General features: G+C 43.3%; 1 protein-coding gene across 1 annotated transcript in view; it reads left to right on the forward strand.

Annotated features, from left to right (window-relative positions):
• The first annotated feature begins 481 nt into the window (after nucleotides 1-481).
• Nucleotides 482-25,155, forward strand: part of paxip1 (PAX interacting (with transcription-activation domain) protein 1) — a 27,152-nt gene continuing 2,478 nt past the window's right edge. Inside the window, exons 1-21 of the mRNA XM_080725234.1 lie at nucleotides 482-635; nucleotides 2,370-2,504; nucleotides 2,773-2,816; nucleotides 3,674-3,737; nucleotides 4,145-4,255; nucleotides 4,380-4,455; nucleotides 5,293-5,811; nucleotides 10,040-10,155; nucleotides 12,025-12,333; nucleotides 13,408-13,981; nucleotides 14,872-14,966; nucleotides 15,681-15,776; nucleotides 16,356-16,493; nucleotides 16,898-17,019; nucleotides 17,714-17,898; nucleotides 19,276-19,319; nucleotides 20,008-20,075; nucleotides 20,195-20,297; nucleotides 22,078-22,246; nucleotides 22,953-23,053; nucleotides 23,756-23,890. Coding sequence (XP_080581360.1) covers nucleotides 555-635; nucleotides 2,370-2,504; nucleotides 2,773-2,816; nucleotides 3,674-3,737; nucleotides 4,145-4,255; nucleotides 4,380-4,455; nucleotides 5,293-5,811; nucleotides 10,040-10,155; nucleotides 12,025-12,333; nucleotides 13,408-13,981; nucleotides 14,872-14,966; nucleotides 15,681-15,776; nucleotides 16,356-16,493; nucleotides 16,898-17,019; nucleotides 17,714-17,898; nucleotides 19,276-19,319; nucleotides 20,008-20,075; nucleotides 20,195-20,297; nucleotides 22,078-22,246; nucleotides 22,953-23,053; nucleotides 23,756-23,890 — 3,285 coding nt within the window. The 5' untranslated portion in view covers nucleotides 482-554. The remainder of the gene's footprint in view (nucleotides 636-2,369; nucleotides 2,505-2,772; nucleotides 2,817-3,673; nucleotides 3,738-4,144; nucleotides 4,256-4,379; nucleotides 4,456-5,292; nucleotides 5,812-10,039; nucleotides 10,156-12,024; nucleotides 12,334-13,407; nucleotides 13,982-14,871; nucleotides 14,967-15,680; nucleotides 15,777-16,355; nucleotides 16,494-16,897; nucleotides 17,020-17,713; nucleotides 17,899-19,275; nucleotides 19,320-20,007; nucleotides 20,076-20,194; nucleotides 20,298-22,077; nucleotides 22,247-22,952; nucleotides 23,054-23,755; nucleotides 23,891-25,155) is intronic.

Below are 25,155 nucleotides of genomic sequence, written 5' to 3' on the forward strand. Positions count from 1 at the left end.
CTTTCAATGGAAACAAGACATATAATAACTTTAGTTATGTTTGCCAACTTGCCAAGCCATGCAAAGCATGTGAAATGACTATGTATGTTATGTGTGTAGTGTACCTGTTTGAGAATAAGATGTACATTTCAAGACAAGTAACATGACTGATGGTGCTGATCTATGCTACGCATATCTACAATCTACGCATACAAACATCCGGTTTAACTGTACGGGGGTGGGTCATTTCTATAATAAAAATGTATTGTTACAAAGTTCCGTGTGAGTATTGAGAAATGTAGAAGATGATTAGTTTCAAGTATTTTTCTAAAAACGAAGATAGATTATGGAAGAATATATGGCTGGCGAAACGCTATAATACAACCTAAGTTATTGTGAACACCCCTTTGAGTTTCCAACATGCTGCGGTCCAAGGCGCGCTCAGCCGATTTTGGCGCTAGAGTGGCTGAGTGACGGTCTCAACTCCAGCCATACAGACAGACGCTCCAATGTTTATATTGTGCTTTTGATTATTTTTAACGACACTGCAGGATTACGAACGTTCATGGACAATCATGTCTGACGACGAACCCAAAGTCCCCGATGAGCTTTTCAAAGACGTCAAATTCTACATGGTCGGGGACATTGACCAGAAGGTGAGCCCTACTACCACTGTTATACTGTGTAAAGCTTAGCTTAGCTTTAGCACGATCCCCATAGGAAGTCTATGGACAGAGCGGCTATAGCTGGACTTGGCTAACCTTGCTAAAGTGTGAGAGGCGCTAACTTTGTGATCTGGCGTCCTGGCATTGTATTTATTGGCTTGCAGGAGATCATGACATGTACCTTATAGTTTTGTTTTGCAACGAAGCACATTCTGCAGTTAAACGTGAATGGTGGCGGTCATAAGCGAGCTGGCATTAGTGAAGTTTCGCAGTTGACAGATGTGCTAACTGGTAGCCCTGATAGCTTGCATGTTATCTTGCTCGTTAAAAAGAACTGTACGTTTAGCTTTCTGTCTGTCCTTGTGCTTTGGACAAGTGTGTGTTTGCAGCTCTAAAGTGCCCGTTTACAGACGGTGCGTCGCAGCGCCGTTAGTGAAACGTTATTACACAGAAATTAACAACAGTTTTCATTTGGACCAGCAATGTCTTGCTTTATTGGGCGCCTGCTCGTGCGCATGCGTCCTTCGTCGCCGCTATTTGACTGAACGATACCCGCGGACCTGTGGCACAATATTGTACTTCCTGCCATATAGTGATCCCAGTCGCACACATTTGTTTTCATATTATTGTTACAGTGATCTGATTATTGTTACAGTGAACCAGTGTTTCTCAAACTTTTACATTTCAAGATCTCAACTTAACTCTGACAGTATACAAATGGAACCGGCTCCATGTCAGATTTACAGACTTGTAAGGGTCAATTTAGACCCCCATAAAGGAATCTAGAGAATCCTTGAAATCCACTTTGAGAACCACTGTCTGTTCTAAACCAACCGCTACGTTTATACAATGTTAGTTAAACTGTGATTGAAATGTTACATCACTGTCAGATGATGAGGACACGTGCCCTTATATTTTCCTTTTGAGCTGACAGTTCGGTTGTTGTTGTTGTTATGCACAAGCTCTATTTAAACGTAAATGTTTTCTATTGCAGCGTATTGATCTTCTGCTGAGTCTGACCAACTACTTGTATATCTTGCCTACTCCAGTCCAGTCCAATCACTAAAATTACAGCTCAAGAAGACAAATATTTATTTCAATTGCCCTACAAAGTCTGCCTTTACTGGCATGTATTATCCTTTATTATTATGAGATAAAGTTATTAGATCTATGGTCACTCCTCCAAAGAAAAGGTTTTGTGTAGCTACATTTGTAAATCTTATTCATCTGGACGACTGTATTAAGGTACAATTGTCTATGATTGCAATTGTCTATGATTGCAATTGTCTATGATTGTGATTATGTCAAATGTTTACAATTGTGAGATTTCGTGACAGGCAGACAACTGTCTAGTCCACTTACAGAATGTTGTGCAGTGGTTAGTCCTGTAAGTCTCTGTTGTTGTTGTTATTATTATTTTAATTTTGGGTTGTGAAAGAACAGTGAACCAAAGTGAATTGACTCTTGTAACCCAGTGGTTCCCAAACCTTTTTAGCTGCTTGAGACCCAAGAGAGAATTCTTTGGGGGAGTGTTTTTTGAAAATGTAAGAAACCAAAAATTACGGAACCCATAAAAATGTATCCGCGACACACAAATGGGTCCCGACCCAGTGTTTGGGAACCAGTGATGTAACCGTGGCAATGAAAGTAATTCAGATTCTGTTATTGTAGTGTAATCTTCTGCAGAACTGTGGTCTAATCCTTTGTTGGTGTGACTCTGGACAGGTGGTGCAGCTGTTGAAAGCGGGGAAAGGCAAGGAGGTGTCCTACAATGCACTGGCCACACACATCATCGCTGAGGACGGGGACAACCCGGAGGTCAGCGAGTCCAGAGAGGTCTTTGACCTGCCGGTTGTCAAGGTGAGAGGCTTTAGATTTAGGGAGAGATGCAAATTATCGATCAATCCATTAATCGATGGTTGATTTCACTTTGATCAACCATCGATTAATTGATTAAGCAGTGATTTCCCTGAGAGAACCTGAATTTATTACTTGTACCAACTGCTAAGTAGCACCTCAAATAGAGAAACATTTTGTTTGCATGTATCTTCTTGCCCTAGCTGAACAGTAAACGATAACTAGTAGACATTAACATTAACCCCTTGTCCTCTGTTCTTGTTTCCTTCAGCCGTCGTGGGTGCTGTTGTCAGTGCGATGTGGGGACCTGTTACCGTATCCTTTCATCATGAAGTTGCAAAAATGCTAACATGTTTAGTGTCTGAACTATACTGATAAGTGATCATATTTCTAATTCAATTAATCATAACAGGTGACAAGAAATGTCTGATTTGAACTAATCCGATTCATGAAATCCTTAATTACTTATTCAAGAGCAAGAAATGTAACATAATTGATTGATTGACGGTCGCAAAAACAGTTGGCAAATTGATGTTCGTTAATCACTGGCCTCTACTCCCTCCTATCCGGCATCAGGGTCCGGAGTTCTGCGTTGCTAGCTCCACTGTGACACTGTGTGTGTGTGTGTGTGTGTGTGTGTCAACGGGGTGTCGCTCTCCATTCCGACATGTCGCCACTCCAAAATTGACTTCTTATTGTCGGAGTGGCGACACATCCATAGAGGTTAAGTTTAGGGTAAGGGTTAGAGATAGGGTTAGTCTCGGAATGGAGACATGTCGGAAAGGAGACATGTTGGAGTGGCGGGGTGTAACCGTGTGTGTGTGTCTGTGTAAGTGGTGTGCCCTTGCCCATCTAACTGTGCCTTGGGTTGGATCCCACAGTGCCAGTTCTTCCCCGCCATCAGGTCCGGCTGCCTGACACAATGCACAGCCAGCCTCATCCTACTTTCCCTGACCTTGTCCAATGTCTGTGGCCCCCGTAGAGGTCCATCTTCTCACTTACATGCACTTTCTTGCACGCACCTGAGTACAAGTGGCTTTACTTAATGTTTATAAAAGGTCTCAATCCCTGCCAGGGTGGATTGAAAATGTAAACATTATAAATATCACCACTGTTGGATTCATGCTCATGCTTATCATATTGCTTTGCCTCCTTAACTGATGAAATTGCAGAGTTACTGGCTTCTCCCCTGAGCCGGGGCAGGTATTCTTTGGGGTGACAGCTTGTCTGCCCAGGGTAAGTGCGTGTGTACATTTAGCAAGTCTGTGTGTTATGTGAGTCTACTTCCATGTGTCTTGGGAAATCCCTTCATTTAATGTGTAATTTGTTTGTTTTATTACAAATTAATTTGAAAATGAATCAGAATTTAATGACATACTTTTCTTACAAGCTAAACTATTTGATTGTTTACCCACATCTATGTGGGTGTGCGTTACCTCAGGGCTACCTTGTACTTGGTAAACTAATAATTGGTTGACTGGGGTCAGCTCTGTACTTGGCCCACTCTTTTTCCTTCTACACCAAATCTCAGTTGTGTGTTAGCTTGTAGATCTGCTATTCTAGGTGTATGTTCCCCTCAGAATAAGTGGTTAAACATAGTTTGTTGCCACAAGATAAACGTGTGTGTGTGCGTTTGTGTGCAGATCCCAGAGGACCTCACTACCCTGTGGGCCTATATAACCTTCTATGGAGGGAACTGTCAACTCAACCTCAACAAGAACATCACTCATCTAGTGGTGAAGGAACCAAAGGGGGTGAGTTTATGCTGGTTGAATATTGTTGGAGTTTGAATGTTATTTCTTTGCTACTTCTCTCTTGGATGAAGCGAGGTTTCATATAGTGAAAGTGTTTAAATAAAGTCTGTTTTACCTCCTCTAGGCTAAGTTCGAGTGTGCCTTGAAGCATCCTAACATTAAGATCGTCACCCCGGACTGGATAATTGACTCAGTTAAAGGTACATTTCAGTCATTTCTATCAAAGAGAATGGTCCCATTTTTACCAATAGAAACTGTTTTGGGTTATTTTTATTAGGATCCATTTTGCCCAATCTTCTTGAAATGTCCTGGCATTTCATAAAATGTTCATAACATTTGAAATATATATATATATATTTTTTAATCTGATACTTTCTTTTCATTTATTGACTAATTGACACAACTATTCTAATAGATCTTTTATATAATCAACTAAATCCATTAGTTTAACCCATTCAGTCTGATTTGAAAATTACCCACTGTTTCGATTTGGAAATTACCCACTGTTTTACTGGAAAATGTATTACTACACAGCCTCTGTAGCAGCTAGAAACAAAATTACAAAACTATTTGATGGCTTACACCTTTGGCTTTTCATAGAAAGAATTCATAAAAAAAAAACCTGGAACGCATTATTACTGCTTCAACTATTGAAACATTTTAGATATGCAAGCTCTGTTATCTGTGATAGATCTGCTATTTTTGAAAAATCGTGAAGATTTGTGCAGTTCTTTGAATATTGTTGACCCGATTCTATAAATGTCTTCTAAAAGGTTTTTGAAAAACGCATGTTTCCACGTCAGTGGTTCTCAAACTTTTTCATGTCAATCCCTAGAATTATATGCATTTGGCTGCAGACCCCCATCTCAAAATATGATGTATCAGGGACCCCCCAGAAGCTAATGTTTTAGTTACAAAAGTTAGCTTTAAAAAAGATACATTCAAATATTTGCCAAAAAAGTGCCACGCTGCGAACTTGTAGATCTATTCTTTCAATAGTTATAACGTGACACACTCTTTTCCTCTCATTGAAAAAGACAAATCCAAGAAAGACGAGACACTGTATCACCCCCGCCTCACCTACGAGGAGCTGGACGAAGAGGAGGAGAGCGAGGATGACTACGAGCATCGCTCTGATGGCAGCTACAGCCCGCGGCGCTCCAGCGTGGGCTCGTCCCGCGACCACTCCCCGGCCGCCAGCCCCCACCGGCGGCCGGGGCCCAAGAGACTCAACTCCATCTCCCCCACCTCCTCCTCCCGCAAGGCGGACCGCCGCAGCGAGCGCATGTTCGACGACTCCGACGACGACTCCTCAGCGGAGAAGGAGGGACGCAACCTCAACTGGACGCCGGCCGAGGTCTCGGCCGCCGCCAACACGGCCAGGAGGCGAGGAGGGCCTCCTGGCGGACACAAAGAGCCGGCGGCTCCAGCCTCGGCCCCCGGGCTAATCAACCTGTGTGCCACCGTGCCACCTGCGCCAGGCAATGTTGTGCCTGTGCCAGCTGATGGCCGGCCTCCTGCTGCCGCTGCTGCCATTGTACAAACAACACAGCAAGGTTAGTATCAACCTGGCATGGCCAGACTAATATCATGCATACTAGTGCATAGGTATTAGTGTGGAATCTCTGTGTGGAACCTACATAGAGTAACGAAGTCATGACGTCACTCGCTCATCCACCGGTTGGCGGATGAGCTCCATAGATGTTCTCTATGGAGAATAACATTGAGTCATCTTAAAATCGTCTCATATAAGCACTGTGGTCCAAAAATAAACAAACTGTCTCCGCGATATTGTCAAGGAGGTGGCTCTGTATTGTTTATGATAGTCAAGCACTCATATTTGATACAGTCTGTTTCTGGTGAAAATGTAGCTAATTCGGCGACAGTAACATTAGTGTTTTCTCACCATCAGCTGATTCTTCATATCCATATGAGTCAAACTGCTGAGATAATTTGTTTATGTTTGGAACACAGTTCTTATATGACGTGATATGAAAAAAGTTTATGGGAATTCAGAATGGGGGGACAAAAACGGGAACCAGGTAGGATGTGTAAATGTCAAACTTCTTAGCTCTATTTCCATGGGGAGAATTCCAAAAAAATGCCTGTGTTGATTGCGACCGTCAGGGAGCAGTTTACTATGAAAACCTCCACCGGCCGTCGGTCGGTCGGTCGGTCGGTCGGTCGGTCACACGTCACACGTCACACCTTTGCCCTGCTCATATCTCCGCATCAGTATATAGGGCTTGTTTGTTTATTGTATGACATCACGCCACATCATCAGCTGTGGACTCTGTGATGTCATCGTATCGCATCAGTATATAGGGCTTGTTTGTTTATTGTATGACATCACGCCACATCATCAGCTGTGGACTCTGTGATGTCATCGTATCTCCATATATGGCCATCTCCGTATATGGAGATATAAGTCGTCCATGCCCAAGTATGGGCTGGTGAGGTCAGACTTTGTGTGATGCGTAGGTTATCTCCATATATGGAGATTCAACATTCCAGGCAATGCTCTCTTCCCTGGTGAGAATTGCCCCTTTATATAGGGCTTGTTTGTGTATTGTATGACATCACGCCACATCATCAGCTGTGGACTCTGTGATGTCATCGTATCTCCATATATGGCCATCTCCGTATATGGAGATATAAGTCGTCCATGCCCAAGTATGGGCTGGTGAGGTCAGACTTTGTGTGATGCGTAGGTTATCTCCATATATGGAGATTCAACATTCCAGGTGTAACTATGGCTACCCGTATGGCGTGAGAGGTGGAGGTTGTGATATTTGTGGAGATAAGCGACCAACGGTCGCTTATCTCCCGATTAGGGAGTCTTACTGGTAAACCTGCCCCTCCATATTTGCATTCTGGGCCCTGATTGGTGCCCCACAACTTCGAGGGCAGGGAAATCCAATCACAACCGAGTGCACTGGCAGATTCGGACGGTTTCTACAGGCTAGGTTAGTTGCGACCTTTCGCAGTTTAGTATCAAAACCTCCACCGGCCGTCCGTCCGTCGGTCGGTCGGTCGGTCGGTCGGTCGGTCACACGTCACACGTCACACCTTTGCCCTGCTCATATCTGGGCTCGTTTGTGTATTGTATGACATCACGCCACATCATCGGCTGAGGACTGTGTGATGTCATCATATCTCCATATATGGAGACATAAGTTGCTCATGCCCAAATATGGGCTGGTGAGGTCAGACTTAGTGTGATGCGTAGGTTATCTCCATATATGGAGATTCAACTTCAATGAGTAACCATGGCAAATCACACCGTACACAAATGACCCTTATATAAGACCGGCATTATCTACCGACAGCTGCTATAAGCCAACCCTGGCGATAAGGTCTGAGTTGAAGAAATGCTTCTTTCCTGGTATAGGGTTAGGGTTAGGGTGGGGATGCCATTGAAAAGTTAATCTAGTTGTACAAAGTAATCAAAGAATGGGTTGACTGGTAGGCTGGTTGACTGCTTTATCTGTGGAGAGTGTATGTCACTGAGAGTCCTTTTATAGCGATTGAAATCATGATGAGTTCACGATGAGTCATCTATGCCCAAATATAGATTTCTAGGTCAGATGGCCCATGGAGTTTGTGATGACAAACCTAGCAACCCAATATAAACAAACCTGATGTCAGACCTGAAGTATCCTTTTATACCCATATATGGAGATACAGAGATCTCCATATATGGGCATATTAGAAAGCCCATATATGGGCATATACGGATGACATCAGGGATATCCATATATGGGCATAAAAGGGACAAGGGCTTACAGTTAAGAGATCTCCATATATGGGCATATCAGAAAGCCCATATATGTTCATATACTGATGACATCAGGAATATCCATATATGGGCATAAAAGGGACAAGGACTTACAGTTAAGAGATCTCCGGGCATAAAAGGACAAGGACTGTTACAGTAGATATAGAGATGTCCATATATGGGCATAAATGAACAAGGACTGACAAACACTGAGATCTCCATATAACCTATGGGAATATAAGGGACGAGGACAATGCGTAGCATTGTGAGCTTGTAGACCTATTTTCTAAATATTGTTGCGACCGGAGGTCGCACTTACTACAGAAAGCTGCTCGAGGTGTCCGTCTGTCCGTCACACACGTCACACGTCACACGTCACACTTTTGCCCTGCTCATATCTACGCAACCGTTGCCCCGATCCATGCCAGATTTTGCACACACACTCCTTACCTGCCAAACTACAACCTCCAAGGACCCCCGGAGCTCCAGGGACCCCCAGCTCCCTGGGGGACCCCCAAGTGTAAAAAATGAGCACATGTGCAAAAATTACCAAATGACCACCCCAACGGAGCTGCTCACGGGGAATTCCTGGGGACCACCCACTCCTGGTGCTCCAGAACGGATGCAAAAGTGGTGGCGCCCCCAGTGGAGGACCCCCTGCCACTGCAGCTCACATAAAATGCCGTAACTCTGGCTAGGAGCGTCCGGGAGAGCCGGGGCCAGTACCTATTCGTCCGCCAAGGCAACGCGGACACCCCACCCCTCATTTCTCACATGGCCCTCTTCTAGCGCCACCTACAGGCCGATTTTTAAAACACATTTTTGGCCACTGCTCCTACAGTTTTGGCCCTCAAATCACGAAAATCACTACACAGTATGTCTACACTCATCTCATCAACATGGATCAGGAAGTTTTTGGAAGAAAAAATGTTTGCCCTATTTGTGGAGATAAGTGACCTACGGTCGCTTATCTCCCGATTAGGGAGTCTTACTGGTTGTACATTAAAAACTTGAAATGGGTCGTTCTGCATAGTACTTGGGATTTGTTGATGTAAATGTTTACATAGAGTGTAATAATTGGTAAAACAAACTTTTGGCCTATTTGTGGAGATAAGCGACCAACGGTCGCTTATCTCCCGATTAGGGAGTCTTACTGGTATAGCACCATAGTAAGATGTGTGCTAGGGGCAGAGCAACGGATCCTGTCAATATTTTTCTATCATCAACCTAATATGCCATAAACCATATTATGTTTGGCAAGCGAGCTTAAAGTCACACTACAACGGAAGCGCTCCACTTGTTACACTTCCATATGGTGACGCATTTCCTAGTAAAACGGACCAGGAAGGTGGGACATGCGGTCGACGTCTCATCTCCTATGAACACAAATTGTTTCCGTAGCCACTGCCTTGTTACAGTCTATGGGAGCGACGCTGTGATGTTTATCGTTAGCCTGCCCGTCTTTACATATTAATTCAATGAGATGTTTTTGACTGTGAAATCACATTCCTCCTAGCGCTATGTGCCACCGGGAGAGGTCTTTCAGTCCGAGTGTATAAAAAATGCACCTCGGTTAAGGTGGAGACGACCTCCCCTTGGCCCGACCAGGTTAACATTCACCAGGCTAGCATTCACCAGCGTCGGCTGGTTAGCTTTTCACCAGGTTAGCATTCACCAGCGTTAGTTTGACTTTGCCACGTGAACCAGCGCAGTGAACGGTGGCTCGCGGGGAGTAGTTTAAGTTGAAGTAGTTAAAGTTGATTGAACCAGGCAGCTGTCAATCATTCTGACCTCATGAATTATTAAGTAGAGTCAACGTACGTCAAAAACGTCATGCGTGATGCATGACATTTTTGTTTAGGAGCTGTAATTAGGGCTGTAAGTTTGTTGTTATAGTACACACAGTGTTGGGTATGGTCATATTATCGCTACAGATATGCTCTAAAAGTGTGACAAATGTATTTTTCATTTCACTGCGTTTTTAATCATCCTCACTGTTCCTGTAGGTGGTGTATTGGGGCCAGACGGCGTTCCTGGGTGGAGCCCTGCTGCCAGAACGCTGCGGAACATCACCAACAACTCTGACATGCAGCAGACCAACCGACCTGCAAACGTTGCACATGTAAGAAACCCTTGGAGTCGTTTAACCCATAAAGCATCCTCGTCTTTTTAGATTTCAACCACTATTTCAGGGGTCTTCAACGTTTTCAGGCCAAGGACCCCTTAGTTGAGAGGGAGATGAAGCAGGGACCCCCACAACCTTTTCAGAGATTCCATATAGTTTGATTGTTTGACAGCACTATCCTCACTCAGTATACTTTGAATTCATGTCAGATATTTAACCCCTTGAACCGTCAATACTTAATTAACTTGACCTTTCACTCCGTACTTAGCCTGCTCTTTTCCCCCCAGACGCCAAACCTCTTTGCCGAAAATAGACGAACTACAAGCTAGGGCTGACCTTGGAATACTTTTTTCATAATCGAAGCTCCTTCGAAGCTTTCTTTCGAACTTCGAAGCTTCGATGACGGGGGGGGGGGAGCAAAAGTTTATCGGTTACATAAGTGATAACCGTTAAGGAAATGTGTTTAAAAATGCGCGATTTACACAATTTTAAAAGGGAAAACACACCATTTTTTTCCTCGTAATAAAGCTCCTTATTTTCATTAAATAGTACGACAATACAACGAGGAAGAAGAAGATACGAATGTTTTCTATATTAAAGAAAAGTGTTTTTGCAGTACAGTAGGATTGACATAATCACATCACGTCTGTAATGTAACACACCGTGGCTGCAACAGCAAACAGCAGCAGCGCGACTCAAGAGCCCTATATAACAAACAGATTAACTCCCAAGTCCCAAGGTGTACTGTACACGCAAATGTAATAGTATATTTTATAGTAAATAATTGCACTGCAGTGTGTCTGATATAACGTTCCACTCATCAGCCGAAAGCTGACGGTCAGGCGCGGCTCAGACAACGTAGTTCTCTATGCGGGCGCGACTAGTGAGCTTGCAGATCCGATATAAACTTGTAATCATCAACACCACGACAATGTAACCCTAGCAAGTCGTTTTTAAGCTCTTTTGTCCTCTTTAAAACGGGATCGACGCTGACGGGGTCCGATTTGTAAAATCCAATTGTCGCTGTTTGTTTCCTTGCGTTGAGTTGTGTGTCTGTCAGCGTGTGGAAGTGTGCATGGATGTTACACCGACAATGGTTTGGTAACGAAATGTGTGACTGCATCGCATAGTTGCATTGGGTGATGATGTTACTCAGACATTGGTGTTACACATTTCGGTGCCAAACGGATGTCAGTGTATATGTGACAGCGCGCTGTCTTTTCTTTTTTTTTCTTCAGCGTCGACCATTCTGATGGCTTCATGCATGCTCGTTGTTGTTGGCTTGTTATTGTTAACACGTGTGTGAGAAGGGGGTGACGCTATCATGCTAGAGTGGAGCGAGGCGCATGCAAGCTAAGGCACGCGGCCCCCCCAAAGGACAAACGGCCGCGGCCGATTATTCGAATTTATTTTTCAAATTCGAATACCGTGCCTTCGAACGAAGCTTCGAATATTCGAATTTTTTGGGTCAGCCCTACTACAAGCTCACAACGCCTCGCACAACGCCTCGCACAACGCCTCGCAACGCCTCGCAACGCCTCGCGCTGCGAGTGTGTTGTGAGCTTGTAGATCGGCTATTTTTGGCTAAAGTTCTCGGAATATGGATGCTAGGGTTCAAGTGGTTGATATAACAAAAGACAAAAAAAAGTTTCTATCACACAAAGATTTGGAGGACCCCTTGTAGTAACTCTGAGGACCCCCTAGGGGTCCTGGACTCCCTGTTGAAGACCCCTGCACTATTTTATACTTTGGCTTTTCAAAATGGCAAATATACAAGCTCATAACGTTTAACTTTGTGCCGCGCAATGAGCTTGTAGCGCAGCGATTTCTTCTAGTTCGTTGACGTTTTTTTCTCCTACCCCTCAGATCCTCCAGAGCCTGACAGCCAATCAAACCAAGCCATCTGACCAGCAGACCAATCAGAGCCAGGCTTCCACCCCCAACAGCACCAACCCCCTCCTCTTCAACCAATCAAAACTGCCTGGCCAGGCCCTCACACCTGAACAGCAGCAACAGTTGCTGCAGCAGCAACAGCAGTCGCACCAAGTTGCCCCGCAACAACAACAGCACCACCAACAGTTGCCGCAGCAACCGCAGCAGCATCCCATGATGCACCTGCAGCAGCATCAGATGATGCAGTTACATCATCAACAACAACACCAACAACAGCCACAGGTACAGAAAGATGTGTTTTAGTACTTACCTTCTGTTGCTCTGCTGTAGGGCTGCATATATTATTTGTGTTTGAGTGGTGCTCCTGGAACAGAAGCTATAGCTCCAAACATCTGGCTTTGTCCTGTCAAAACTGAAGCGTGGTGGCGCCCGCCGGCCTAGTGGTCAAGGCGCATACCACATACTAGGCTATGATGCCTGCTGGCGTTGCCGGTTCGATTCCCGATCCGGACGACCTTTGCCGCATGTCATTCCCCATCTCTCTCCCCATTTCCTGTCAGTCTACTATCCTATCAAATAAAGGCATAAAAAAGCCCAAAAACAAATTAAAAAAGAAAAAAAACTGAAGCGTGGTCTACATCTGGCCTAGATATGGTCTACATCTTGGCACAAACGGCACAAAGTTTGTTGTACGTCCAGGGTCCCATTGGCCAAGCTTTGCAGGACGTGCTGCGCTTGGCTAGGGGGCGACGCTTGATGAAATTAACTTATAAATAGCACCGCTCACTTCACACTCGGTGTGATTTTATTTGTGTTGTGTGATTGAGTCTGCGGGCAGACCTGCCTCTCCACCAGATCAGAGACAACTCAACAGTAGGAGCTCCTAAAACCAGGAGTGCACTAGAGATGGGATTTATGGTTCTTTGAAGTGAGCTGGGATCCGTTCCTTTCAAAGAGCCGTTCAAAAGACTCATTTTAGTCACTTGTCACTTTGTAGATTTTGATTATAATTACAAATCACTTCAACCCTATATACATTTTGGCCATATATATACATTTCCGCCTTATGCAAGTGCATTTTAATTCCAAACTTCTACTTGTGGCAGAGTATTTCTACATTGCAGTATAGATACTTTTACTTCAGTAATTTAAGATTTTGAGTACTTTTCCCACCACTGTTCATTAGAAAGGAACGGCTCCCTACTGCAAACCGGATCCCATCGTTCATTTCAAAGAGCCGTTCAAAAGACTTGATTAGTTCGCGAACGTCCCATCTCTAGAGTGCACGCGGTGAACAAGCAAACACAAAACTAGATCATATCATCAAAGTTTAATCTTATGTTATTTTTCTCTTAGGTTGCACAGCAGGGCTTTCCACAGTTGCCCCAACAACAGCAACAGTTCCTGCAACAACAGCAGCAGCAGCAACAGTTGCATCAACAACAACAATTTATTACACAACAGCAGCAGCAGCAACAGCAACAACAACAACAACAACAACAACAGCAACAGCATGCGTTCTCCCAACAGCAGCAGCTACGTCCTCCTCAACAGCTGCTGCGGCCCGGATTGCAGCAACTGCAACAGCAGCAGGCGCTGCAGCAACAACTCCAACAGTTCCAGCAGCAGCAACGCTTGCAGATGTTACAACAGCAGCAACAGCAGCAGCAACAGCAGCAGCAGCAGCAGCAGCAGCAACAAAACCAACAGCAGCAACAGTTACACCAGCAACACCTGCAGCAGCAGCAACAGCAGCAGCAGCAGCAACATTTCCTTCAGCAGCAGCACATGCAGCAGTTGCAGCAGCAGCAAGCGCTGCAGCATCAGAACCAACAGGCCCTGCAACAACAGCAACAACAGTCGTTACCGCCGCAGGTCCAGCAACCTCCACAGATAGCTCAGCTCTTTGGCCATGAGCCAGGACAAGAAGGTAAGGGGACAAAATAACAACACATTTTCTAACCATAGGAACCTTCAGGCCAGGCTGCACCACTGCAACTCCTTGCAACTGCCATTAGGGATAATAGTTCCACGTTACAATGAGTTGCACTGGTGTGGACTAGTATTTAGTGTCATAATAGATAAACTTTCATCAAAAATAGAACATTCACTAAAAACCATCCATCAACATGTTGGGCTGCACACACATTCCCACTAGGCCAAGGAAGAAATGCCACGATTCAAATCTGCCTCATGGTGGCGCTATAAGACTCACGTATATATCTATATATATATATAACTCTTGAACTTTAGGTCATCGAATCAACATATTTCTTCCCCTGGATGATGTGGCATGTCTTCCTTGGCTTAGTGGGGCTGGGGGTGTGCATGCCTAACCCATGCATTCATGATTCGAGAAATCTTTTACAAAACGGGCCACTCCTGCAAACTTTGGAAGCCAATCAGGATGGAATATGGAAAATCCGACAGATCTGTTTTGATCACATTACTATAGAGATAATGTTTACCAATTTGTGTGATGTTTGGACAAAATCGGTAGGAGTAATATCTAAGAAAATGTTTTTGATAACACATCGGCCTCCTGGTGGCACTATAACAGGCCGATGTGAAGAATTTGGTCAATGCCTTGTGTATAAAAAATTATAGCATACTTGCCATTATCCGAATGCCTCCGCCCCCAGTTAAAAATCGTGGTAATGATAGAAAGCAATAAAAAGTGTTGTAAATTTCACACGGGCATTTGTGATCTGGCCTAAGCCCTAAGGGACTGTCATGTTGTCAAATATATGTGTAGGAATCCAAGCTTATGAATCCTAAAGTTGACTATTTGATAATTGCTTTCATCTGTGTGTTTGTCAGTCCCTGAGGATGGTTTCCTGGTTGGTTGTGTTTTCGCTATCGCTGACTACCCTGAGCAGATGGCTGACAAACAGCTGCTAGCACAGTGGAAAAGGGTAAGTCAACTCAGGCATGTGATCAACGGGCACAAAACAATGTGAAAATCATGTGCTTGGGCTGCATGCTCAAGTCAAAATATGTTCACATTGCTGATTTCATGCAAAGGGAAAGTCAGTGGAGTAAAACTGACATGCCTTAGTGCAACAAGGACTGAGATTGCTTGCTTCATAGGCATGTATTTTGGTCCAAAGATATAAGCCCAGCTTGTAAGCACACTTAAAGGGAATAATTCATGTTGTGGCAAATCCTTAACCTCAGAAAAGGAGGCATATTTCTTTTTGTTTAATATATATATATGTTTCTGCCTTTATTGATAGTACACAGTAGTGAGAGATGAAACGGGCAGAGAAAGACAGGGAATGACATGCAGGATAGGTAGTCAGGCCAGCGACCTCCCCCATAGGGCTGTCACAATTCTTACATATTCGTCTAATCGCAATTATTTGACATAATCGTGATTATTTTCATAATCGTTTCCATGTTGAAAAATTATCATATATATATATTTTTAAGTAAAAAATAGTGGAAATAGCCGATCTACAAGCTCACAACGTGTCGCGATGCGTGTGACAATTAATCGTCATGTAAAATGTCATAATTATGACCCCCCCCCCCCCCCCCCCCCACACACACACACACACACACACACACACACACACACACACAAATGGAGGCTATGTTACAGCATCTTGTCTTGTTGTCCCTGCCAGGTCATCCAGGCCTATGGGGGCACCGTGGACCCGTCTCTGAACAGCCGTTGCACACATCTGCTCTGTGAAAGCCAGGTCAGCAGCTTGTACGTCCAGGTAAGAACACCCACTGGGATTCATGTTCAGAATATCTGCTCCTTGCCTCATAATGTCTAACCCTAACCCTTTATTGATGGTGAAGTGATTGTGAAGTGTGTTAGACAGGAAGCGGGGGGTGGGAGATGCGGAATGACAAGCAGCAAAGGCCGCTATTGCTAGCTGTCTGGGCCAGAATGAATAAAAATACATATAGATTTGTAATCTATTAAGTCGCTTAGTTGGTTTAGCTGTTTTACCCCTAGTACTGTGTGTGTGTGTGTGTGTGTGTGTGTGTGTGTGTGTGTGTGTGTGTGTGTGTGTGTGTGTGTGTGTGTGTGTGTGTGTGTGTGTGTGTGTGTGTGTGTGTGTGTGTGTGTGTGTGTGTGTGTGTGTGTGTGTGTGTGTGTGTGTGTGTGTGTGTGTGTGTGTACTGTACACAGTGTTGTACCCCTATGTAAAATTGTCTATTTTGCACAAAATTAAATATTTGAAAAAAGTAATGTAAAGTGTGTGTGTGTGTGTACAAGGTGTTGTACCCCTAGTACTGTGTGCGTGTACACGGCAGCCAATGGTCAGTGTTGTTTGTTTTCTTGTCAGGCTCTCAGAGAAGGGAAGCGTTGTGTGACAGCTCACTGGCTCAACACGGTTCTGAAGAAGAAGAAGATGGTGCCTCCTCACAGAACACTGCACCTGCCCTTTGCCTTCCCGCCCGGAGCCAAGCCCTGTTCCCAGCATGTAGGTTCAACACATTTCCCAAGCCGGGGTGGCTTATTTGGGGGTTTTGTAAATGGTAAAAAAATGGGCTCAACTATCGATGTCTTTGTCATTATTCTTTTTGCTTGCTGCCTGTAAAAGGGTTTATATTTGGGGGACTGCCCAATGTGCCCATAAGTCTGAAGGTTCATAAGTCCGAAGGTTCATTAGTCCGAATTTAGTTAGGGTTACTGAGGTTAAGGTTAGGGTTTATATTTGTAACATCTGTGTACAGTGGAGTAAAGCTGACATATTTATTGCCTTTTTTTAATCTACAAGGAAAGCATGTATAATATAACGAGCAAATGTTATATTTTGAACAAAAACTAAAAAAAAATCCACTGTATTTTGCTTGTGGCTGACTGTTGTCTCTCTCTCTCTCCCAGATCATTTGTGTGACAGGCTTCGTGGACACTGACAGGGATGACTTGAAGCTCATGGCCTACCTCACTGGAGCCAGATACACTGGCTACCTCTGTCGCAGCAACACCGTGCTCATCTGCAAACAGTAAGAGTCAACATGGATCAGTGTAGGACAGTGGTTCTCAACCAGGACCAGGGATGGGACGATCTGAAAATGTCATGTCACGATTATTGTGACTAAAGAAATCGCGATTTACGATATTATTGCGATAATCAAAATCCATTATCCTGGGGCAGGACATTTGCCAAGAAATAACTGAACCACAAGCTCACAACGCATCGCAATGCGAGCTTGTAGATCGGCTATTTTTTGGCAAAGACATTTTATAGAGAGAGAAAAAAAGAATGTATTAAGTACGTATATTATAAGTACCTTTTTAAGGGTTTAAGTGGTACCGGATATGCAGCTCGCCAAATAAAAGGTGAATTGATCCCAGTGCATGACGGAGGACGATATCACGATAAAGTAAATCTCCACGATACGATTATCGTGAGTGTTGTTTTTTTTATCACGATAAACGATAATATCACTTATTGTCCCATCCCTAGTGGTTCTCAACCTGGGGGTCAGGACCCCCTTCGGGAAATAGCCGATCTACATGCTCACAACGCCTCGCAACACACAACAGAACATGCTATTTTCACAATAGAATCGTGTTCTACAAAGTGTAATGCCTCAACTCTTAATACTCGACGGGGGGTCATAATCGTGACGGCCCCATGTGTGTGACTGAACTGGTTGATCACTTCTTTCTTCTGTGTCTCTTGTCTTCCATCAGAGCCAATGGGATGAAGTATGAGAAGGCCAAAGAGTGGAAGATTCCCTGTGTGAACGCTCAGTGGCTGTGTGACATCATGCTGGGCCACTTTGAGGCTCTGAGACAGATCCAGCACAGCCGCTACTCCAACTACAATCACACTGAACCACTGGTCCCTAACCCGCAGCTGGTGCTCAATCTACTGGGTAGGGATGGGGTGTTAATCCTTATTAGGGATGGGAGTCATGGGACGATACGCCATATTATCGTTTATCGTGATAAAAACACTAACGATAATCATATTGTGGAGATTTAATTTATCGTGATATCGTCCTCCATCATGCACTGCGACCAATTCACCCTTTATTTGCCGACCATTTAAACCCTCTATAATTGGTAAAAGGTATATAATATATGCACTTGATGCAGCCTTTTTTTCTCAATTTTTCTCTCTATCAGATGTCTTTGCCAATAAATAGCCGATCTACAAGCTCACAACGCGTCAAGTTGTGACGCGTTGTGAGCTTGTAGATCTGCTATTTTTGGGCAAATGTTCCGCCCCAGGATAATGGATTTTGATTATCGTGATAACATCGCAAATCACGATTTCTTTTGTCACAATAATCGTGATATGAAATGTTCATATCGTCCCATCCCTAATCATTATTATTGTTTATCATGATTAAAAAAAACACAATAATTGTATCATTGAGATTTAAATTCATCGTGAAATGATCCCCCCTGTCATGCACTAGGATTAATACATTTATTTGCCAAGCTGCATATCCGGTACCATTTAAACCCTCTAGAATTGGTCAAACAGACCTGGAAATAATGTACTTGATAAACGCCTTTGCATAAAAACCCCATATGTTGTTGAGTGTAGTCCCTCAGGTCTCTATGCTAGTACCTTTTCTGTTTTTGCTCTACATTAGATATCTTCGTTGAAAATCCGATCTACTCAAATCTGTATTCTTGGAAAACCTTCGCAGAAAATAGACAAGCTCACAACATTGGGTTGTTTATGTAAGGTTTAGCCTTTAATTTTCTCAAAAAACTACAGTGCGCCTTATAGTCCAGTGCGCCTTATATATGGATCATTCATTGACATTGACATTCCCTTTAGCACAGCTCCATCTGTTGGATGCATAACGCAACGGTAGCGTCTATTTTGTGCGCCTTATAGTCCGGTGCGCCTGATATATGAAAACAGTTCGAAAATAGACCATTCATTGACAGTGCGCCTTATAGTCCAGTGCGCCTTATAGTCCGGAAAATACGGGGTACATGTATTTGACGTCTAAAACATGCCGACAACAATTGACCATAAAGTCAACATGGTCAGCCACATTCCTAGCACCCAATCTGTTGGGCTTAGGATATATAAAGAATTCTACTTTCAAAATGAGTCTTTCAATTTCACTTTAAACTACTTTTAAGTTAATTTATTTTCTTAATAACCCTCAAAACCTGATACCTAGTCGTGTTCAGAAATAATCTTGAGTTGTTGTAATTGTAAATTGAGGTGAATTAAACGTAATTATCTTGTGTGTGTGACCGTGTTCTCTTCTTCTGTGTTCCAGGTGCTTGGCGAGCGCCAGTCAAAGTGTCTCCTGAGGCGTTGGCGGTGAGTTGTCCTAGAAACGGCCGTCATGACACACACTCTGCCACACTTTCGTCATCTCGACTAGTAGTAGGGATGGGACAAATTATTGCGATAATCAAGAATATCCCTAACCTCCGTTTAAAAAGACGGAGGGTTTAAGTGAAAAGGACCTTTTCTTTGACGATGGCTGGCCAGATTGCTGACATAGAAACACAGGTTTTTCAAAAAAACCTTAGAAGGATTCAAAAGACACTTATAGAATCGGGTCAAAATTCTAATTTTCACGATTTTTCAAAAATAGCAGATCTACAAGCTCGCAGCGTGGCACTCGGTGCCACGCTGTGAGCTTGTATATCTGCTATTTTTCAATAGTTAAAGCATAGAATAATGATACACAATAATGTGTGCCCGTTCTGGGTTAAAAAGACGGAGGGTTTAAGTGGTACCAGATGATACAGTATAGCCCGGCAAATAAAAGGTGAATTGATCCCAGTGTGTAGAGGATAATTTCACGATACATTTACATCTCCACGACACAATACGATTATTGTGATTGTTTTTTTATCACGATAAAGGACATATAACGATTATCGTCCATCCCTAATCATGATACATACCATGCCACACTTTCATCCTCTCGACACGATTTACCAAGATACACATTTCATGGTTTATTATGTTTATTACTTACATTTTTGTGTATGTTCAGGGTGTCCAGGTGCTTCACAAACAGAGGTTGACTGACACCACTAACCAGCCTCCAAACAAGAAGGCCAGGTCAGTGACTTCTGTCGCGTTTTATCTATTCACTCTCAAAATCGCACAAGTGTTTATTTTGGATTTCAAACTTTTGACTGTGTGTGTGTGTGTGCGCGCGTGCGTGCGTGTGCATGTAGGCTTGATGAGCTCCAGTCATCCAATAAAAAGCTTCCTCCAGAGTCCACCCCACATGTCATCTTCACAGGGTTTGAACCAACACAGCTCCAGCTATACATCAAGGTAATACATGACCATAAAAATCCCTTAAATATTACATGCTACTTGTTATCTCAGGTGATTGTATACAGCTTTGTCAAAAAAAATTGAATGTTATGTAAAAAGAAAAAAGCACTTGAAGCAGCAGATGCCATAGCATCCGAACTCATCACAGATTGTGGAAATTTCACTTTGGACTTCAAGCAACTCTGACTTGAAAAGGTTGACATTTCTCCATTATTGCTGAGTGGTCTTGTGTAATATTTTTTAGATATGGAGTTTTTATTTTCGTGAGCTGTATGCCATGCCTAAATTAAAACAAAAAAGGTTTTGAATATTCCACAATTTTTTTCTTTTCTTTTTTTTTTTCTTTTCTTTTTTAGACAAAGCTGTAACTGTATGCGAATAAGTGCAGATCGGATCTCTATCTCATACAAGAGATATGTGTCGCGTTAGACTTGAACTGCTTTATCCATTATTTTATGCTTTAGCTATTGAAACATAGCAGATATACAAGCTCACAGCGTGGCACCGAGTCATAGAGTTATAAGCAGAATAGAGGACGGACAGCCCCGCCCCCCAGCCATTCACTTCAATGCAAGTGCTCAGTGGTGTTTTGAAGCATGCGGAAGTAGCTGAATCCAGGTGCATTCTGGGGGAAATTGGCACATAATTATGTGCCAAAATGATTGACATCGAGACTTAATGACGTCACGAACGACGTTGACGTCCATTGAACCCTATTGTAGACCCCAGCAGCGCTCGCTTATGCTCGTGTGTGTATGTTTCACCCCGCCTGAAGTTCCAGCTTTGGCCAGTAGGGCGGCCGCTTCAATGTTTACAAGCCGTTCTGGGGGCTTGCACCGAGTGCTGTGCTCCGAGCTTGTAGATCTGCTATTTTCTTAAAGAAACATGTGCAAGTATTTGAGTTAAAACATTGTCAGAGAGTTTTCACTAACCTAAACTAAAAAATCATTATTCTTCACAACGATCCATGCACCGATCGCTTTAAAACAGAGTCTCTGAGAATCTGAGAAATATTTATTGGGCTGTCGTGATAATCTGTTCCATAGTTATGGGGAGTTTGAATGGAGCTTGGTTTCGCATTTGTATCCAGAAAACAAGAAAGGAATGCAGTATGACATTTTCCAACTCGGATTACAATTAGCCAGTAGCTATGCCCCTCCCGAAAAAGCTTTTGTCCAATGCTAGCTTAGCAACCGGCAGCTTGCCAAGGCTGTTGCCAAGGCAAGCCTTGGCAAGTAGGAAGTAATTCTAAGCTAGCATTGAACAAAAGCTTTTTGGGAGGGGCATAGCTACTGGCTAATTGGCTGGGTTTTTTGGGATCAGGTGATTCCATGCTATGGCGAGAGTCTTGGAAACAAATGGTGACTCATGGGTTAGTGTCAGAAATTATTTCTGACTTGTAGAATTCTCAGGCATTCTACAAATGCCTCCATTTATTTAATTTATTTTATTTTGTATTTAATATTATAGAGCGGTGCTACTCGATCACACAAAAACATCCAAGTTTTGAGCTTGTAGATCTGCTACCTTTTGATCATTTGAATCCTGAAAAGTGACCGTTTTGGACATGAGGTTTCCTCCCGACCAAGATGATATCTAATCTATCGATCAATCAAACGACACCGATGCATTTTAATGGGTGAAATTGCCTTTGAGGCACGTTGAGTTTCATATACCTGCATGCTGCTATAACTTAAGCGATATAAAGTCTTGAGGAAACCCTGAGATGTGCTGATCTCTCCCCCCCCCCCCCATGTGTCCCCCCGGCTCCTTGCAGAGGTTACATGCTCTGGGCGGGGAGGTGGCAGACAGCTCCAAGAAGAGCAGCCACCTGGTGGCCGCCAAGGTGACCCGGACGGTCAAGTTCCTGACCGCCATGTCTGCGGTCAAACACATCGTCACTCCAGAGTGGCTGGAAGACAGCTGGAGGAGCCAGAAGTTTGTCGGTACGTCTTGGCCTGTTAAGCCATTCAGAACGGGTACACATTATTGTGTATCATTATTTTATGCTTTAACTATTGAAAAATAGCAGATCTACAAGCTCACAGCGCGCTGCGAGCTTGTAGATCTGCCATTTTTGAGAAATCGTGAAAATTTGAATTTTGACCCGATTCTATAAGTGTCTTTTGAATCCTTCTAAGATTTAAAAAAAAAAACTGTGTTTCTATGTCGGCAATCTGGCTAGTCATCGTCAAAGAAAAGGTCCTTTTCACTTAAATGGAGCTCAGTTAGTCTGTTCTTGAGAGACTACTATGTCAGTGGTTCTCATACTTTTTCATGTGATGGACCCCCAAAATGATATGTATTTGGCCACGGACCCGCATCTCAAAATATCTAGTTCCAGGGACCCCCCAGAAGCAAAATTTGAGTTACAAACGTTCGCTTTGAAAATACATATATTCAAAGATTTGCACACATTTTCACGACTTTCTCAAAAATAGCAGATCTACAAGCTCGCAGCGCGGCACTCGGTGCCGTGCTGTGAGCTTGTATATCTGCTATTTTTCACTGGTTAAAGCATTCAATAATTCTAGGCCTAAATGGGTTTTAACAGTTATTACATAATCATCTAATCGCAATTAGTTGACATAATCGCAATTATTTTGTCATAATCGTCATAATTGTTTCCACGTGTGTGTGTGTTTGTGATAGATGAACAGAGTTACCCACTGAGGGATGCTGAGGCAGAGGTGTTGTTTAGCTTCAGTCTAGAGGAGTCACTAAAGAGGGCCCATAATGCACCTCTCTTCAAGGTTGGTTTCCTTTTTCTCACCTCTCATTTCACAGCCTGAAAACATGTGTTACATCTCTTCCTCCTCCTCGCTCTCTCTCCTTATCTCCTGCCCCGCCGCGTCTCTGTCTCTCTGACATCCTCACACATCATTCTGACCGATCGGTCAATCCGTCTTCTATCTCCCACTAGTCTATTCTCTCGTATTCATATCATCGGTGTACATATTTTGGACATCCAAAACCTGTACTCTAAATAATGTACCCAATAAGATTATTATTTAGTCGCAAACTCTTGTTAATAGTTTTCATTGGTTAAAATGTGCATGTCATTGTAGGCAAAGCTGAAGAAATACAGAATAAATTAAAGATATTTCTAATATGTTCTCCTCTTGGCAAGTATTTCTAATATCGTCACTGTCAGGCAGAAACCTCATATCTCCCAAGTTTCAAATGTGTTCGTTTCTTTTCCTTGCTTCATCACACAAGGCCGTCGCAAAAAAGTGGTGAAAACAGCAGATCTACAAGCAAACAACGTGTGCTTGTAGATCGGCTATTTTCACCAGTTTAAATCATTTTTTTAAATGATGAACACAAAACAAACAGTTTTGGACATACAACGTTTCCACCGACAACAACGATATGTTCTCTTTGGCTGTGTGTGTGCACTGTGCAGGGGAAGTATTTCTAATATGTTCTCTCCCTGGCTTTGTGTGTGTGTGCAGGGGAAGTATTTCTACATCAGCCCAGGGATCTGTCCCAGCCTCAGCACCATGAAGACCATCCTGGAGAGCGCTGGAGGCAAGCTAATGGCCAAGCAGCCGTCCTACCGCAAGATCATGGAGCACAAGCAGAACAAGGTAGGGCTGCTGCAACAGCAAAGTAGCTATAAAATGACACTTAATTCTTTTAGTGCTTCGGACATTCCTGTTCGCCCCAATTTTGACCCTAGCTCGCTGCCAATATGAACACTCGTTCATTTACTTACTTTTGATGACGGTAAGTTGATAACTGGTCGCGCCACCGTGTACAGTAAAAACATCTCCCGTAACACTGCTCTAAAATTTCCACTGCCCGTAAACAATAATGGAGTCCCAAATCACTTCCTGGCTGTTTTCTATGGATCTGATCTAGAAATGCATTTCTATGCTCTGAATGGATGGCAAGCGGAGCGGCCCAATTCACATTCATTCATTGCATAAGGCTGCCCTCTGCCGCCAGCTTGGCTAAAGTACACATATAATAGATCCAATTAATTTTTTTGGGGGGGAAATAATCAATAGATCTTCTATAACATAGCAAAGGTAAGCTGCTTTTTGCTGGCACCAGCCCCAATAAATAAATAATAAATCTGGCAGTAGAACTGTTAAATGAACTGTTACGATATAGATACTTCATGTTGGCTCCTAGCTCTGGTCAATAGCATTAGAAGAAGAAGTTCTCCTTAACCCTCGTAGGATCCTCGTGTTTTAGTCACACCCAGGGCCTTCGGGTCACTTTGACCCGGCTCATATTAAACCATTCTAAAGTATTTAGAAATCCCCAAAAATCATATTAAACACAATTTGATTGTCATTATTAACTACTTTACTAACAATTCAATAAATATTTTGTATTATCCCTGCCAGGCCGGGATGGCCAAAGGTGAGGGATTATGTTTTCACTCCTCTGTCTGTGGACAGCTAATCTCAGGCAAATTGGACCAATTAGTGTGAAACTACACACATACACTCCCGGGAGGCCTAGGAAGAACCTCCTCCCCTAATTCTTCACATTTGCCTCTTATAGAGCCACCATCAGGCTGTTGTGTGAACAGCTAATCTCAGGCACCACTTCAGCATCAAACTTGGCACACATACGCCCAGGAGGCCTAGAAAGAAACTCCACTAGAAATCTTTTCCATCTGTCATTTATAGCACCACCATGAGACTGATCTTTGCAAAATATCTTGTTGGTATTACAATATAGACTTTGTCCAAATCTCACACCAATTGGTACATATTATTCCTATTGTCATTTGATCAAGAACTATATGTCAAATATTTCTTGTCCCATTCTGATTTGCACAAAGTGCTACAGGTGCTCTGATGGCACAGTGTCACTGCCACAGAGGTTGTGGATTTGA

The sequence above is a fragment of the Nannobrachium achirus genome (assembly GCF_963921795.1).
Source record: "Nannobrachium achirus genome assembly, chromosome: 5".
Taxonomy (NCBI): Eukaryota; Metazoa; Chordata; class Actinopteri; order Myctophiformes; family Myctophidae; genus Nannobrachium; species Nannobrachium achirus.